The 17,536-nt window shown below is 54.9% G+C and overlaps 1 protein-coding gene across 1 annotated transcript in view; it reads left to right on the top strand.

The window, feature by feature from the left end:
* Nucleotides 1–13,705: 13,705 nt before the first annotated feature.
* Nucleotides 13,706–17,536, top strand: part of RAB10 (RAB10, member RAS oncogene family) — a 49,795-nt gene continuing 45,964 nt past the window's right edge. The window contains exon 1 of the mRNA XM_009905086.2: nt 13,706–13,955. Coding sequence (XP_009903388.2) covers nt 13,829–13,955 — 127 coding nt within the window. The 5' untranslated portion in view covers nt 13,706–13,828. The remainder of the gene's footprint in view (nt 13,956–17,536) is intronic.

Below are 17,536 nucleotides of genomic sequence, written 5' to 3'. Positions count from 1 at the left end.
GCGGCGGGGGGGCCCGAGGGGGCCGGGCAGAGCGGCTGATTCGCTGCTCAGACGCACACGCACGGGCAGGGACACGGGCAGGAGGGTGCGCGGCCGCCCCGGCCCCCCGCCCGCCCCCCGCCCGGCACGCCGGGAGCTGTAGTCCGGCCTTTGTGTGGCGGAGCGGGCAGCGGGAGGGAGCTGGGGTGCGGGGCTGGGGTGCAGGATACAGTACCTAGGATTGGGATGCAGGAGCGGGATGTAGGATATGGAGTGCAGGATTGGGATGCAAGATACAGGGCTGAGAGGTAGGATGCGGGATACGGGCTGAGGGATGCCAATTCAGGATGCAGGATGGAGACTGGGATGCAGGACTGGGATGCAGGATGAAGGATGCAGGATACAGAATGCATGACTGGGATGCAGGCTGGGGTATGGGATGCAGGATACAGAATGAAAAAATGGGATGTGGGATGAAGGATGCAGAACTGAGATGCAGAACAGGATACAGAAACAGGATTGAGATGCAGGGACTGTGATGTGGGATGCAGAGTGTAGGATAGGATGCAGAACTGGGATGTGGAACACAAGGTACATGAGGTGGGATGCAGGGCAGAGGACTGGTATGTGTGATGGAGGCTACAGGATGTGGGTTGCAGGATAAAGGACTGGGACACAGGATGTAGTGTGAAGGTTACAGGATGAAGGATGCTGTGTGCAGGATGGAGAGCCAGGAGAGGGCAGGGTGAGGTGCCCAGCTGCAGCAGTCCAGCAGGGACAAAGGTCCTTCCTTGGGCCTGGCAGCCAGAGCAGGGATATCTTGCCACATCGCATCTCCTGGAGCATCACCCTTGCCAGCCACGCCTACGGTGCTTCAGAGTCACTGGGCTGCCCCAGGCTGTGCGAGCCCCTCTCTACAGCACACTCCAGCCCTGGTCCCCAGTCCTGTCCCTCTGGCAGCCCTGGCATGGCTGGAGCATCCCTGTATGGGCTCGCTTGCAGCCCAACAGGAATAATCTCCAGTGCTTTACAGGGGGAAAAGCAGCCCCAGCTTCAGGAGATTAAACATTCTGGTGGTTAATCAAGTCTCAGCAGCCACCCGTTCCCCGGAACCAGAGATTATCCCATAATTAATTAATTAGGGTATTTTGAGCTGAATTGCACCAGGGCTGCCTGGTGCAATTCAAGGCCTCCATCTCCAGAAGGAGCTTTAAGGGTGGGGGACAGTCCCCTCCCTGAAGGCTCAAGGGGACAGAGGTGACAAAGGAAGGCACGACTGGAGGGGGGATGGAAGGAGGATGCAGCAGGGATGGAGGGGAGATGAGAATGTGCGGGAGGACAATGGAGGAAGGGTGGAGAAGATGATGGGGAGGGTGGAGAGGAAGGAAGCTTCATGGAGAGCATGATGGAGGGGGAGTGGAAGGGGTGATGTGGCAGTGATGGAAGGAGGGTGATGCGGCAGTGATGGAGGGAGGATTGAAGGGGGTTGAAGGGGGATGGGAGAATGCATGGAGGGATGGAGGTCATGGTGGAAACAGGATGGAGATGATGGGGAGGGTGGAGGGATGTAGAGGATGACGGAGTGGGGGGTAGGAGGTATGAAGGAGCAATGCAGAGGATGGGGGGCGATGGAGAGAGGATGGAGAAGGGATGGAGGAGTGGTGGAGAGGGGGATGGAGGGAATGGAGGAGGGATGGAAAGGGCAATGAGGAGATGGAGGGAGTAGAGAACAGAAGGAGAGGATGATGGTGGGTATTATAGAGGGTGTGACTGCTGGAGACTAGGATGCCCTAGGACAAGGACAGGACAATGCAGGACTGGGGCTTATCCCACACCAGCTTTCAGAATGGGGCTGGGAAACACCATATCCCATGGATGTGTCAGAGGGTCCCACCAAGCTGTGATGCCCCTTCTCCCCATGGGTATTCAGGGCAGTTGTGTCCCTGGATCCATGCTCTTCCCAGCCTTGGCCTCTGTCAGTGCCTGGCACTGCTCCATGGGACTGTCACAGCCCCTCTGGATGACGCAGGGCAGGATGATGCAGGGGGCTGCACCAGGGCCGCCTCCCTTCTCCTGCTCTGTCCTAGTGAAGGGTCTGTCCGTGGAGTCCTGCAGATGCCCCACACCATGGACAAGGCTGTCAGATGGGGGTCAGACCCACCACAGGTCTGCCATCCCTTCACATCCTGGTTCCCTCCCCAGATCCCTTTGCCATGGGGCAGGGACTCCAGTGACGCCCAGCTCAGCCTGTGGCACTAGCCCAGCGTCCCCAAGGTGGATGGGGTCAAGGCCACCATAGCCTTGCTTTCCCTTCAGCCCCTCGACACGGTGCCCTTGCCCCAAATCTACCACAGGACTGGGCTGTCGTGACAAGTGGGGGTGACATGTAGAAAGGAGCACACAACATAAGGGCAAGGGGACATGCTCTGGCAGGGCAGCTAGACTCGATCTTTGGAGGTCCCTTCCAACCCCTAACATCCTGTGATCCTGGGACACAGAAGGACAGGGTGACATGGGAGAGGCTGAGAGGCAGGAACAGCGTGATGTGTCAGGATGGGGTGACCTGTAGGGACATGGAGACATAAGGATATGGTGACATGGAGCAACAGAACGACATGGAGGGACACGCAGGGCAGGGTGCCACGCAGGGCAGGGTGACATGTAGAGACGTTCCCTTACCCGCAGGTGTCAGCACTGCACCCGAAAGTGCTGCTGGTGGCCGGTGGCCTCTGACCTGGCCTCGGAGCTGACCTTTAGGGGTGGTGTCACCCCAGGGGTGGGGAGACCAAGGGGGCAGAAAACGCTCCTTTTGTCACTCATGAGCCAGCCCCAGGGTGCGTGGGCAGGGCCACTATGGGGCACCAAGCCACCCACCTCGCAGCTGCCCCCAGAGCAGCCGAGCAGAGATCTGAGCCCCTTGCCACCCCTCACTCTTAATTCTGTGGAGGACACACTGTGAATGAGGGTCACAGCATGGATCCCAGGGACCCCCAGCTTTATCCCCTCCATGTATGGGTAGCTGGGGTGAATGAGGGCACCCCAGGGCATCCCTGGCTGAGTATGGGTCCTGGAGGTGTGGCTGGTGGTGTCCCAGCACAGCCAGTGACATGGGACAGGGTGGAAGGGTGTCTGAGCACCCTCAGGGGTGAATTGCTGGGCCCTGAGTCACAGGGTGGGGTACAGGGTGAGTCCCGGGGAGGAGGGAGCTGCACCATGACTCATGGCCCAGCTGCCCCCCCCCAGCAGCTCCCTGGTCCTGAGCACCAGCCTGCTCTCACCCAGACCCCAGGGTTTGAGGTTCTCTATGCCCCCCCCGGGGATGCTGCCTCATCCCTTCTTGGCTGTGGGTGCAGCACTGGTGTCAGTGCCACGGCTGAGGTGGGGTTGAGCACCTCAGGGGTGACACTGAGACAGGGAACACTATCCAGGTGCCACACAAAAGGTGGGATGACATTTGAGGCCTGACCAGGCACTTGGCTCAGCCCCAAAATATTGCTGCTGTTGCAGTGGGGCTGAGGGTAGGGGGCTCCATCCTCCTGCATCCTCAGCTTCCCTGTTCCTCTGCATCCCATGCCCCATGGACACCCCAGGACAGTGCAGCCATCCCTTGAGCATTGTGACTGCTGTCAGGACAGTGCAAACACTGCTGAGGGGCCATATCCAGCCCTTGGAAATGAGGTTGGCTTTGGGTACCACAGCCACCTCTGGGACACTGTGGCCATTCCTGCGATGCCATGATCCCCTCCAGGACACCAAAGCCATCCCTAAGACATCACAGCCACCTCTGGGACACTGTGGAGAGCGCTGGGACACTACAGCCATCTCTGGGACACCACAGCTATATCTGCCACATCTTGGCATCATTGAGACACTGTGGAGAGACCCAGGACACTCTGCTACCCCTGGCCCTCCCTCATGCTGCCCCATCCTGGCCACTGGTGGTCTCTGTCACCCCCAGAGGTGCTGAGAAAAGGGATGGAGCTATGGCCTTGTGGGCTCCCCCCTGCTCCCATGGAAATGCAGCCAAACTCTGCTCCAGGGAGACGCTCTGCGCTGGGAAGAATGCCGGCAGATGCCGCAGGAGCCAATTCCCAGCCCTCGAGGGCGGCCGGGGGAGCGGAGGGAGGGCTGCGGCTCCGTGCGCCCCCCAGCTGAGGGGACACCTGGCGTCCCCTTCCTGGGGTAGCCCCCGTGGTGAGGCATCACCGTGGGGGTTCAGGGCTGCCCAGACTTGGCAAAGCTGTGAGCCAGAGTCATTAAGGAATTAATGGTGAGGAGGAGGGAAGCCTGGCCAAGCCAGGCAGGTTTCTGGCAGCACTTCTGACCAAGTCACTGAATCCCAGAATCTCGGCATGGTGGGGTAGGAAGGGACCTTTGGCGATCATCTAGTCCAATCCTTCTGCTAAAGCAGGGTGACCCAGAGTAGGTGGCCCAGGATCGTTTCCAGGCAGCTTTGGAATCTCTCCAGAGGAGACTTCACAATGTTCCTGACCAGCCTAGTCCAGGGCCCCAGCAGCCTCACAGGAAAGACTTTTTTCATCATGTTCACATGGAACCTCCTGGGTTGCAGTTTGTGTCCTTTGCCCCTTGTCCTGCACCACTGAAGAGTCTGGCCCATCCTCTTGCTCCCTGCCCTGTAGCTATTGATCAGCATTAAGAAGATTTCCTCTCAGGCTACTCTTCTCCAGGCTAAAGAGCAATACATCTGTCAACCTTTCCTCCTCAGAGAGGTGCTCCTGTCCCCTTGGCATCTTTGTAGCCTCTTCTGGGCTCTCTCCAGTAATTCCCTGTCTCTCTTGATCTGGGGAGCCCATAACAGGCCCCAGGACTCCAGAGGTGTCCTCTCTAAGGCAGAATAGAAGGGAAGGAGAACCTCCCTTAACCTGCTGGCCACATACTTCTGAATTCACCTGAGGAGACCATTTGCCTCACGGGTGACTTACTGTCCCCCAGCACTCCCAGGTCCTTCTCCACAGAGCTGCTTTCCAGCAGTTCAGCCCCTAGTCAGACCTGGTGCAGGGGCAGGACTCTACACTTCCCTTGTTGAACCTCAGGAGGTTTCCCTCTGCCCAGCTCTGCAGCCTCTCCAGGTCTCACTGACTGGCAGCACAGCCTTACAGGGTGTCAGCCACTCCTTCCATTTCTGTGTCACCAGCAACCTTTCAGGTTTTCTGGCTTTTTTGGTTTGTGACCTGAGCGTAAAGCAGCAAAGCCTGCCTGGGCATGGCACAGGAGGGCAGGGCAAGGGGAGGATCCACAGCCAGCTGGGAGGGCAGCAAAGGAATCTCTCTGGTGCAAGATCCACCCCACAGTGAAAGGAGGGGGAGCTGGACGGGCAAGTGCAGCTCATCCTAAGCCTGGATTTAGGATGGATCAGTTTGCCGGCAGCTGACTCCTCTATAATTAGATGGCAGCGGTGGTACCAGAGCCAGTTCTGGGCACAGAGCTCCAACATCTTCCCACCCATGGGCATGCTGTTAAAGGGAACTGCCCCCCTGCTGCCAGATGCTTAACAAAGTGAGATCAGAGACGAGCTGCATCTCCTGACCAGGAGAAATAAAAGCTACTGCAATGTGCTGCCTCTCCTGCAGGCCTTCGGGGCTGTCCTCAAGAAGAAGACTCTCTGATGTGGTCTCAGAGGATGAATCCTGTTGGGATGTGGGGATGGATGGCTGAGTGGTATCTTTTGCCACTTCACTGATCACCAGCCACACTAATGAGGAGTGGGAAGGAGCTGCAGCCCTGCCTGGATTCGGGGCCTTCAGGCTGGGAGCCTCCATGTCTCTCTTGCCCCTTGTCTGTGGACCTTGATGCAGGTCCCAGCTCTGCCCCAGCTCACAGAATCTGGGGATCACCTAATCCAATCCATAGAGCAGGGTCACCCACAGCAGGCTGCCTAAGACTGCCATGTCCAGGCACGTTTGGAATCTCTCTAGAAAAGGAGACACCACAACTGCTCTGGGCAGCCTGGTCCCAGGCTCTGGCACTCTTACAGGAAAGAATTTTCTCCTCAAGTTCAGGTGGAACCTCCTGGGTTCTGTTTTGTGCCCACTGACCCTTGTCCTGTCACTGGGCACCACTGAAAAGATCCTGGCCCCATCATCTTGAGATACTGAATATTGGTAAGCATTGAGAAGATTCCCTCTCAGTCTGTTCTTCTCCAGGCTAAACAGCCACTTCACTGATCACCAGCCATGCTAATGAGGAGTGGGACGGAGTCTTTCAGCCCTTTACAGTGACAGAGATGCTCTAGTCCCCCTGGCATCTATGTAGCCTCTGCAGGACTCTCTCCAGTAGCTCCCTGTCTCTCTTGATCTGAGGAGCCCAGAACTGGAACCAGGACTTCAGACTAGGTCAGAGTAGAGCAGGAAGAGAACTTTCCTCAGCCTGCTGGCCACACTGTCCTGAATGCACCCCAAGAGCCCACTGGCCTTCTTGTCCACAAGGGCATGTTTCTGGCTCGTGGGAAACTTGTCCACCAGCACTCCTAGGTCCTCCTGGGAAAACTCTATGGCTGCTTCCTGAGGTAGTGCTGCCCCAGGCTGTGCAGTCTCTTCTAACCTTATTGATTCTATGATTCTATGATTCCACTCATTACTCTTCCCATCTCTACCATCATCTTACAGGAGCTGAGAGGGGATGGCTGGCAACCACGTGGGAGGCTGCAGGCTTTTATCTGTGCTTTGGGCTTTCAACAGATGTGGTGTGAGCAATGTCTGTAAGGCAACTAGATCAGCATCATCGCTCAGGATTAAAGGATTTAATAATCTGCTGGCAAGATGTAATTGCAAAAGGCAGAGCTCTGCTTGCACAGCACTCAACAAATGCAGCCGGGCCTTCCCGTGCTCCCCCCACCCCCAAGATCCCTCCAAACCCACCCTTAAGCAGTATAAGTCCTTAGGGTGTAGAGGCAGGGCCCTTTTCCACAGCAGCATTCAGTGGTGGTGGTGGTGACAAGCTGGCTGTTGCTGTTGCCAGTCCCTTGTTCTGAGTGCTGCTCTGCTCCCTGGTGAAAACCCCTCGGGAAACAAGGCAGCGACTGGCTCTGCAAAGCACTGACAACAACAATGGGGAGCTTCTTCCCCTGCCCGTGGCAGCCTGGGATCATGATCCAGCATAAGCAAGTGGGGCTTCCACTAAAGGGAAGAAAGTTTTGGCAGCAGACAGAGAGGCTGGAACTCTTGGAGGGGGGTGGACATCCTGCAAGGGGGCAGAGGCATTGGAAGGAAGACCAAGGTGAGGTCCTAGTGAGGACATATCTTCAGTACTGGATCCAGTTCTGGGCTCTCCAGTTCAAGGGAGGCAAGGAACAACTGGAGAGAGTCCAGTAGAGGATACAAAGATTCTGGTGGGACTGGAGCATCTCTCTGAGAGGGAAAGACTGAGAGACCTGGGACTCAGCAGACTCAGAACAGCAGACTGAGAGGGGATCTTCTCAGTGCAGACCAACAAGAGGATGGGAAAGTCTCTTTTCAGTGGTGCCCAGTGACAGAACAAGGCTAACAGGCACAAAGTGGACATCAGGAGGTTCCATCTGAACATGAAGAGAAACTTCTTTCCTGTGAGGGTGCTGGAGTCCTGGAAAAAGCTGCCCAGAGCAGTTGTTGAGTCTCCTTCTCTGCAGAGATTTCAAACTGGCCTGGACATTGTGATCATGGGCAACCTGCTGTGGGGGACCCTGCTTTAGCAGGGAGGTTGGACTGGATGATCCCCAGAGTTCCCTTCCAACCCCCACCATGCTGGGATTCTGGAATTAAACCTGCAAGCACCTGTCAGACATCCACCCCATCAGACTGTGCAGAGCTGGACCGGGCAGTGACAAGGGCAGGAAGGTCCTCAGACATGCCCAAGTGGTCTGTTGCTGGCAGAGCCCCTGTGAGCAGTCCTCTCTGGCACTGCCTTGACAGCAGCTGAGCCGAGGTGACTGTGCAGAAATAAGAGCCATGTCCAGCACTCTGAGCCCTCTGCGTGACCTTTGCATCCTCCTGCACCTGGCAGTGCTGACCAAGTCCTTCTGCTCTTCATGGGGTGGTGTGAGCTGGAACAGAAAATGAGGGAAAGGCTCCTTGTTTCAGGGATGTGGAGCTGTCTTTCTTGAACCTCTTACTCTCTGGCTGTCCACTACAATCCTGCCTGAGAGGTGGGGTAAGAGGCAGGGATGTGTGATCCACTGTGGTGTCATTCTGGGGTGTATTAAAAGGGCTGTGGTTAGTAGGTCGAGAGAAATTCTCCTCCCCTTCTACTCTGCCCTGGTGAGGCTGCATCTGGAATATTGTGTCCAGTTCTGGGCCCCTCAGTTCAAGAAAGACCTCAGGGAACTGCTTGAAAGAGTCCAGTGCAGAGCCACAAAAATTATTAAGAGAATGGAACATCTTCTTTATGAGGAGAGACTGAGGGAGCTGGGGCTCTTTAGTGTGGAGAGGAGGAGACTAAGGATGACCTCATTCATGTTTATAAATATGTGAAGGGTGAGTGCCAAGAGGATGGAGCCAGGCTCTGCTCAGTGATGCCCAATGACAGCACAAGGGGCAATGGGTGGAAGCTGAGGCTTAGGGAGTTCCATGGAAACAGGAGGAGTTTGTTTTTTTCACTCTGGGGGTGATGGAACACTGGAACAGGCTGCCTGGGGAGGTTGTGGACTCTCCCTCTACGGAGATATTCAAGACCTACCTGGGTACGTTCCAGTGTGATCTGGAATAGGTGATCCTGCTCTGCAGGGGGGTTGGACTGGATGATCTCTCAAGGTCACTTCCAGCCCCTAACAGTCTGTGACTGCATGGTTCTGTGATTTTGTGAAAGCCTGATCCTTCCAACATCAGTGATAGGAGCCACTCCAAACATCAGCCTGTGACCTCTTGGAAGCAGCTTGGTCTGGCTGTGCAGGTCAGGAAGCCTGGTGAGACCCAAGCAAGCATCTGCAAAAGAGAAAAGCACCATGTTTACTTCCCTTTCTCAGGAATTCATCTTTCTGACAAAGCTTATTTCATGGATAGGGCTCTCCAGGGGTGTGGTGGGTTGAAGAAATTCACCCAGCCTCTGTGTATAGTTTGGTCTTTTGAGTTTTCCTGCTTCAATGACAACAGCAACATCAAAAACGCATCTGGGTGCTGCATGTGCCTACGTCAGAGGGGTGGCTGAAGTTCAGAGGTGCTGGTCTGGCCCAGGGTGCTCACAGCATGGTGGCAAGCTGTGGTCAATGCTGTGGTCACCACTGCTATGATAAATGGTGTTGTACAGCAGCAAGAGCAACTTCAACCCCCTTTCTTTTCCTCCTCAGACAATGCCTGGGCTATTTGGGCTACTGTCTTTATTCAAGTTTTGGGTTCCAGACATTCATGAAATTGTGAGAACTGCAGGTGACTGAGGGATGGGAGAGTCTATGCTAGAGGGCTCCATGGGAGCTCATCCAAGGTGAGGAACCAGAAATGGTGGAATCAGATCCTTCAAAGAAGGCTTGACCTGTGCCTGTGTCTGAGCAGCAGAGCCCCTTGTCCCTGCCTTGGCTCAGAGAAGAGCTGTAGAAAACAAAGCTGCTTGTTCACCACGGCCATAAGGCTGCTGGTACCTCCTGGGTGGCTGAGATCTGTCTCTTTGCACACCAACAGCTGGGATCTGCTCTGTGAGAAGATCTGAGTAACCAGCAAGCTTGGCATGTTGCTCCTTTCCCCAAGAAAACCTTCCCAAACTTAAATACCATTGCATAACTCCCTTGTGATTCACTTTTCTCCTCCTCATGGTGAGATCTGGAGGGCATGCATCTGTGGTGTGGTGTTGCAACTGTCATTGCTCAGCTGTTCCTGGGCTGTGACAGCTGGGGAGAGGCTGCTGGCTCTCCCCGTCCACCAAATTTGGTGATTATCCCTTGTGACCAGTGCCCTCTTGTTGTCAGGACAGAAGATTGTTGGGAGGATCTGGGCAGGCTGGTTTGATGGGCCAAGGTCAGTTGTATGAGGTTCAACAAGGCCAAGTGCCAGGCCCTGCACTTGAGTCACAACCCCATGCAACACTTGAGGCTTGGGCCAGAGTGGCTGGAAAGCTGCCTGGCAGAAAAGGACCTGGGGGTATTTGTTGACAGCCAAATGAAGATGAGCCAGCATGGGCCCAGGTAGCCAAGAAGGCCAACAGCATCCTGGCTTGGATCAGTAAAAGTGTGGCCACTGGGACCAGAGCAGTGATCATCCCCCTGTACTTGACACTGGTGAGGCTGCACCTTGAATCCTGTGTTCAGTTTTGGGCCCCTCACTCCAAGAAGGGCATTGAGGTGCTGGAGTGTGCAGAGTAGAACAACAAAGCTGGTGAAGGGTCTAGAGCACTAGTCTTGTGAGGAGAGGCTGAGGGAACTGGGGTTGTTTAGCCTGGAGAAAAGGAGGCTGAGGCGAGACCTTCTTACACTCTACAACTCCCTGAAAGGAGGATGGAGTGAGGTAGCTCTTGGTCTCTTCTCCCTAGGATCAAGTGATAGAACAAGAGAAAATAGCCTCAAGTTGTGCCAGAGCAGGTTTAGATTTGATATCATGAGCGAGTTCCTCCCCAAAAGGGAAGGGTGGTCATTCATTGGAACAGGCTGCCTAGGGAGGTGTTGGAGTCGCTGTCCCTGGAGGTGTTAAAAAATATGTAGACACCTCAGGACATGGTTTAATGACCATGGTGGTGATTGGTCAATGGTTGGACTCAATGATCCTAGAGGTCTTTACCAGCCAAAACAATTCTATCATTCTATGTGGTGGGGATAGCTCTGGGAGCTTTTCTAACTCCTCCTCAAAATCTCTGAACTTGTCAGCCCTGCAGTGATGGTCTTCTGACTGGGACTCACTAAGCAACCAAAAGCAAGGGTGTCCTTGTCCCTAGTGGCAATCTCCAGTGGGAACAGTTCCCTCAGGGGGTAACATACAACATCAGGGACAGTTTTAGATGTCAGATAAAAAATCATTGAATCACAGAATGCTTTAGGTTGGAAAAGACCTTTCCTTACCTGGAATGGTTCCAGGGATGGGGCTTCTACCACCTCTCTGGGCAGCCTGGGCTAGGGTCTCAGCACTCTGAGTGTTAACAATTTCTTCCTTCTCTCTAGCCTGAATCTCCCCTTTTGTAGATTAAAACTATCACCCCGTCCTGTCATAACAGGCCCTGATAAAAAGTGTCCCCATCTTTTGTGTTGGACCTCTCAAGTACTGAAAGGCCACAACAAGGTCTCCTTATAGCCTTCCCTTCTCCAGGTTGAACAACTCCAACTCTCTCAGCCTGTCCTCACAGCAGAGGGGCTCCAGACCTCAGATCATAGTTGTGGCCTCCTTTGGACAAGGTCTATGTCTCACCTGTGTTGAGGACTCCAAAGCAAGACACAGCACTGCAGGTGGGGTCTCACCAGAGCAGAGCTGAGGGGCAGAATCCCCTCCCTCAACCTCCTGCCCACACTGCTGGGAATGTATCCCAGGAGACAGTTGGCTTCTGGGCTGTGAGCACACGTTGCCAGCTTTTCACCCACACCACCCCTAAGTCCTTCTCTGCAAGGCTGCTCCCCATCCCTTCAGTCTGGACTGATACTGAGGTGTGTCCCAGTCCAGGACCAGGACTTTACACTTGGCCTTGTTGAAACCCCAGGAGGTTCTCGTGGTCCCACTTCTCCAGTTTGTCCTAGCCCCTCTCAATGGATCCCCTCCCTCAGGTGGGTCATCTCCACCACTCGCTTGGTGTCCTCTGCAAACTTGCTGAGGGTGCACTTGATCATACCGTCTGTGTCTTTGTCTTGTCTGCAGTGGCATATATGAGACTTTGTATTGCTTCCTCTCCAGGATCCTAGAGAAACTTCTTTGAAGCCCACTAACAAACTCTCTAGGACAAAGAATTGTTGTAAACCTTGGTACAGTAATGGCTATGTGCTGATAAACCTTTGGGGCGTGGCTGGAAGCCACTGGTTCCCAGGTCCCCAGTCTGTGCCTGTGGCAGCACCTTCACCACAGAGTCTCCCATGCATGCTTGTGTTTTTCCTCCTTATCTGCTCAGTTGTAGACAGGAAGCATTCCGGATGGTGCCTTTAAACTGATTTAGTGAAGCACTAAAAATAATCCTTCCCTGTGAAGCTGCAAGCTCCTGCCCTGTCTGCTGTGTCAGCTCCTGGAAGGAATCTGCTGCGAGAGGTGGAGGTTTCTGGAGAGTGAGGCTTGAATCCCACTGGCGCTGTGCAAGCAGGAGCTGGGGGTGGGGCCAGGATATCAAAATACAAAGAGAAAAACCTTGTCTGTGTTCAGTGCTAAACTGTACTCTGGGAGGGGCTGGGAGGGAGGAATACAGTACTAAAGCCTTTGAGGTAACTCATTCTGCAAACAGTGGGAAATCACTGATTGCAGAATACCTAATGATGTGAGTAAATTGCAATTGGCGCTGCGGGATGGGTTGAGTTTGAACGTGCGTGAATGCCGGCTTGTTTGGAAAGGGCTGTTCCCCCCCATGCTGAAGCAATGGGTTTCTAGAAGCCCCCTGTGATGAGGCATTTCAAGTGGCTCCAGCTCCACTTCGGCTTTAACAGGAGGGTTTGCTCCCCAGTCTGGTAGGAGAAGAGCTGTGACCGAACCCTCTTGAGCACCCAGGGAGTCACTGTGAATTACCTGCTGCTACCGGTTTCACCCAGCGCCTGCCGTGCAGCTGCCCAGGTCCATCGCATACACACCACGGGCAGCAGGTACCCGCGGTCCCCCTTTCAGCCCATGTTTGTCCGGGTCCCTGCTGGAGGCTGCCTAGGCTGTCCCCTGCACAGCGCCTGGGTCCAGCGGCTCAGAGGAGCTGCTGGGCTGCTGAGCTCAGGGCTCTGCTTCACCCTCGGTCCCCCAGCAGCAGTGCCACCGCAGTGGCCGTCCCCGAACCGGTTTTCAGCAGGCAGTCATCCGCTGTTGCGTTCTGCTTGCTGCTCCTCGCCTTCCCCGGGGGGGATCCAGGACCCAGGCCCTATGTGTCAGGCCTGGTGGCTGCAGTCTGGGGCGTGGGCAGCTCGGTAGAGGCTGCTGCATCCTGGGCCTGGGGAGGCTGCCGGCTGCAGTAGAGAATCTCTGGGGGCACTGGGAACCGCAGTGGGGCTAGCAGGGCCTAGGCAGTCGGGGGGAACACCACAGGAAAAGGAGAAAGCTCAGGGCAGGCGACGAGGACACTAGAGCAGCCGGCTCCCCCTCAACCCCGCCTACCGCCAGGGGGCAGCCTCCCCCCCGCCGTGATGTCACCCCTGTGGGAGATAAGATTGGCAGGTGTGCGCACCCAATGGGAGCCGAGGGAAGCGGGACTTCCGGCCGGCTGGCCCAAAGACGGGAGAGCCACCGCCCCTCCAGGCCTCGCCCCCACTGGCGCGCGGCCGCGCGCGCGGGTGACGTCACCGCGCCGGCGTTCTGCGGTGGGTGCGCGCGCGCGGTGATGTCAGGGCGTGCGCGCCCCCGCCCGGAGGCCTGCGCGGTTTAGCGAGCGGCGCGCGCAGCCTGCTCGGCAGCGCCTGTGAGGAGCCGCCGCCGTCCCGGGCAGCCGAGCCGGGCCGAGCCGGGCCGAGCCAAGCCAAGGGGTTATGAGGCCGGGCGCCGCCGCCTGTCCGTGAGGAGCAGCGGGCCCGTGGCGGCGCGGGGAGCGTGCAAAGCGCCGGGGCCGCCCCACGACAGGAAGCCATTTTGTGGGCCCCCTCCTCCTCCTCCTCCTCTTCCTTCTCTCCTCCTCCTCGTCCTCCTTCGCCGTCGCCCTCCCGAGCGGCGCGGCCGGTGTTAACGGCCGGGGTGGGCGGGCGGACCCGCGGCGGGGGCGCCCGGTGAACGAGGGCGGCGGGGGGGAGGCGAGCAGAGGGGGCCGGAGCGGGCGGCGGTGGCCGCCGCGCCTCCCCATGGCGAAGAAAACCTACGATCTGCTCTTCAAGCTGCTCCTCATCGGGGACTCGGGGGTCGGCAAGACCTGCGTGCTCTTCCGCTTCTCCGACGATGCCTTCAACACCACCTTCATCTCCACCATCGGTCAGTGCCTCCCCCTGTGTGTGTGTCCCCCCTCCCCGCTCCCCCGGGGATCTGGGCCGGCGGGCACACCCTCGCCTGGGCCACCTGAAAGGGGAGCCCCCATCTTCGATGGGATCCTGCAGCCCCCCCATGCCCGCGTGGGCTGCAGCCTTGCTCTCCGCCTCGCGGCTTTTGGTCGTGCTTGCTTGTGTCAGTCCCCGTGGGGTTCGAGTGTCCCCAGGGACCCCTGTCCCCACCCTTTGGCCTCCTTGCTTTCGCTGTGGACGTGAAACCCTGGGAAAGCCGGCCGCCCTGGTCACACCCCACACCTCTGCTGCAGGCAGGAACGGCTTGGTTGCTCTCCGCAGTTGGGTGCAGCAGCTCTCTCCGTGACCCTGAGCGACCCTCTCATTTCCGTTGGCAGCTTGTCCCCCCCACCCTCAGCCAGCTAACAGTGAGAGTCCACCTGGCTCCTTCCATCAGTGGTTCGTCTTCAGCTCCCTGCGCGGCTGAGGGTGGTGGGGTTGCCATCCCTGCACAGTGTTTTCCCCGCTATTGATGTGGCTTAGCAGAAATGATTACAGTCGTGGGTGGGGTCTCTCTTCTCGCCCAGCAAAGCTGTCTTCTCGTTTCTGAGTTAGCCGCCGGGCTTCGGGCAAAGCTGACTTTAGCCCTTCACTGGTGTGGAGCTCCTGACTACGGTAGTTTCTTTGCCATGGTGAAGGAGAGCTGTGTGCTTTCCTATGCTTTCCTCTTAATCTGCGCTGTGAGATAGGCCTTGTGCCTAACCTTCTTTCTCCCTAGGTTTGTCAGAGTTTTGTTTTTCTTCTCCACACCATCTTGGTTTGCAGATGAGGAGTTAGCAAGCTTCTAACCGTGGTAACTGGCAATTTAAGAGCATTCATGCCTGTGCTCTTTCTTACAGCACCCACTGGTGTAACGTGCAGATAGCTACCACACCTCTGGAAAAAAAGAAAGCACTTTTTTTTGTTGTTGTTTGTTGAGGGGTTTGAATAGTTTCTGGCTTTTTGTCCTTGATATAAATCCCTTAAATGCTCAGCTGTTCAGTGAATGTGGTAGAGAATTGAGTGTTGGTGTGAATCTTAATCCTGGATGTAAGTGCACCCCTGCGTACTTCCTCATCAGTGTCAAAACATCACCCTAAAAACTGCAGGGTTTAGAAATGCATGCAAAATGCGCATTTGAAATGTATGTACGTGAAAATACTCTCTGAAGCGAGCCTGGGGTCATTGAAAGTGAGTGAAAATCTGTTTGTCGGACAACCAGGTGTCAACACACCGTGCTTTTTATTGCCTAAAAGCTCTCTGGGCTTCAACTCAGGATTTTCCCTGATTGTTTTGGGGATGTCCGTGCGACAGTCACTTGATTTTTGTCCCTCACCGTTGCATACCTTGACTATTGAAGGCTGTATTTATTTTGCTGCTGTGGCTGTAGCGTAGTTCTGTGCTGCTTGGCACATCCTTCCCTGGATCACATGGTGGTTGGTGCTTTTTGACTTTGCTGGGAAGGTTCATTTCAATTCCCGGAGTTAAAAATAGTCTTAGTTAAGATGTCAGCGGGTATATGGTGGCTCTTGCTCCAGAGAGCTTGTGCTTTTAGTCATCAGCGATTTTTAGTGATTGGTAATTAGTGTTAACTCTTGGTCTAATGGCAGTTTTTGAGTGCTCAAGCAGAGTGTCATCAGGTGTAGGAGCAAGAGTGCATGTGTAGAGCTGGGAAGCGTTTCTGAGCGGTAGGTGTTTTGTTCTGGAGTGGGTCAGTTCTTTGTAGCGTGTGTACTCGAGAAGGCAAGCAAGTTTTCTTTCCTAAACTTGGAATGAAATGCTTCAGTATGGTAGCAGTGAGCTCCTCTTGATGACTGATTAGAGTCACAGAATTGTTTTGGTTGGAAGAGACCTTTGCGTCAAGTCCTGCTCTTAACCCGTCCCTGCCAGATCGCTGCTAAATCATGTGCCTCAGCACCACCTCTCTGCAGTTTTTCAGTCCCTCAAGATATGGGGACTCTACCACTTCTCTGGGCAGCCTCTTCCAGGTCTTGACAACCCTTTTGGAGAGGGAATTGTTCCTTGTGTCCAACCAAAACCACCTCAGGCACAACTTGAGGCTGTTTCCTCTCATCCTATCGCTTATTCTGTGTGGGAGAAGAGACTGACTCCCACCTTGCTCCAACCTCCTTTCAGGCAGTTGTAGAGAGTGAGGAGGTTTCCCTTGAGCCTCCTTTTCTCCAGGCTCAACAACCCCAGTTCCCTCAGCTGCTCCTCAAAAGGCTTGCGCTCTAGACCCTTCACCAACTTCGTTGCCCTTCTCTGGACATGCTCCAGCCCCTCTTGGAGTGAGTGGATTGGCTGATGTATCAGACTATGCTGGATTTGCATCTCCGTAGTGGAATGTAGCAGGTTTTGAGGTACAAACAGGTTTTTCATGTGGTGCTGAATTCTAGGTACTTAACTGCCAAAAGGTGGCTTCAATTTGTTTCCTTCGTTCTGTAACTGGCTGATGAGGGAACATGGTGGGGTAAGTGTCCTGTGCAACCAGTGTCAGCTGAAAGGGACATTCTGTGTTAGCACCTTCCAACAAGCATTCCTTCCATGAAGAAAAGATCCCAGAGTGGGTTAAAATACCTGTTCACATAGTTTTCTCTGTATTATTACAACAAAGCATAGCCTGGAACCCAGGAAGTTCTGTCTGAACAGAAGGGAAAACTTCTTTCCTGTGAGGCTGCTCAGAGAGGCTGTGGAGTCTCCCTTGGATGTATTCCAGACTCGCCTGGATGTGATCCTGGACAGCCTGCTGTGGGTGACCCTGCTTTAGAAGAGAGGTTGGGCTGGATGATCCCAAGAAATCCCGTCCAACCCCCCTCCATGCTGGGATTCTTGGATTCCATGAAAGTGATTGAGTAATTTCTCTGAAGATTCATTATCTCATGTTATCAAGAGGAGTTTAGGCTTTTTCAGATTTTTCCTGTCTGCAGTGATCGTGGCAGCAATGACAACCAGAGGATGTAAGTGAGATCCTGAAAAGGTGCTTTCCCTGGTGGTACCTGCTGTGATAAATCCCCCCAGCAGCAGCTGATTGTGAAGCTGAAAGAGGGGAGTTTCCAGGAAAACCTTAGGAGGAGTCCTTGACCTGCAGCAACAAGGAAACACTATTTCCAAAGCACTTGTGTACACAGTAGATGACATCAAAGGTGACTGGCTCACTGGATGGCTCTTTCTCCTTGTGTTTGTGCTTGGCAGCTTATTAGCTCTGATTCATGCACTTGTGTTTACAGTCCGCTCCACCAAGACCCTGAGATAGTCAAGCATATAGAATATGCAGTAGTACTGGTAGCTGTAGGTAAGAACTGGCTCAGTCTTTATAGGAATAAGATGGATCCCAAAGAATTACAGAATCATGACCTGGTTTGCATAGGAAGGGACTGTTAAAGGTCATCTAGTCAACCACCCTGCAGTTAGCAGTGACATCCTGAAGTAGATCAGGTTGCTTAGAGCTCTGTCCAGCCTCATCTGGAATGGTTCCAGGGATGGACATTTACCAGTGCTGTGGGCAACCCAGGCAAGGGTCTCAGCACTCTGCATGTT

This window comes from Dryobates pubescens, chromosome 3 (assembly GCF_014839835.1).
Source record: "Dryobates pubescens isolate bDryPub1 chromosome 3, bDryPub1.pri, whole genome shotgun sequence".
NCBI classification, from domain to species: domain Eukaryota; kingdom Metazoa; phylum Chordata; class Aves; order Piciformes; family Picidae; genus Dryobates; species Dryobates pubescens.
The sequence above is the reverse complement of the archived record's forward strand: the minus strand, read 5'-3'. Positions and strand labels throughout refer to the sequence as shown.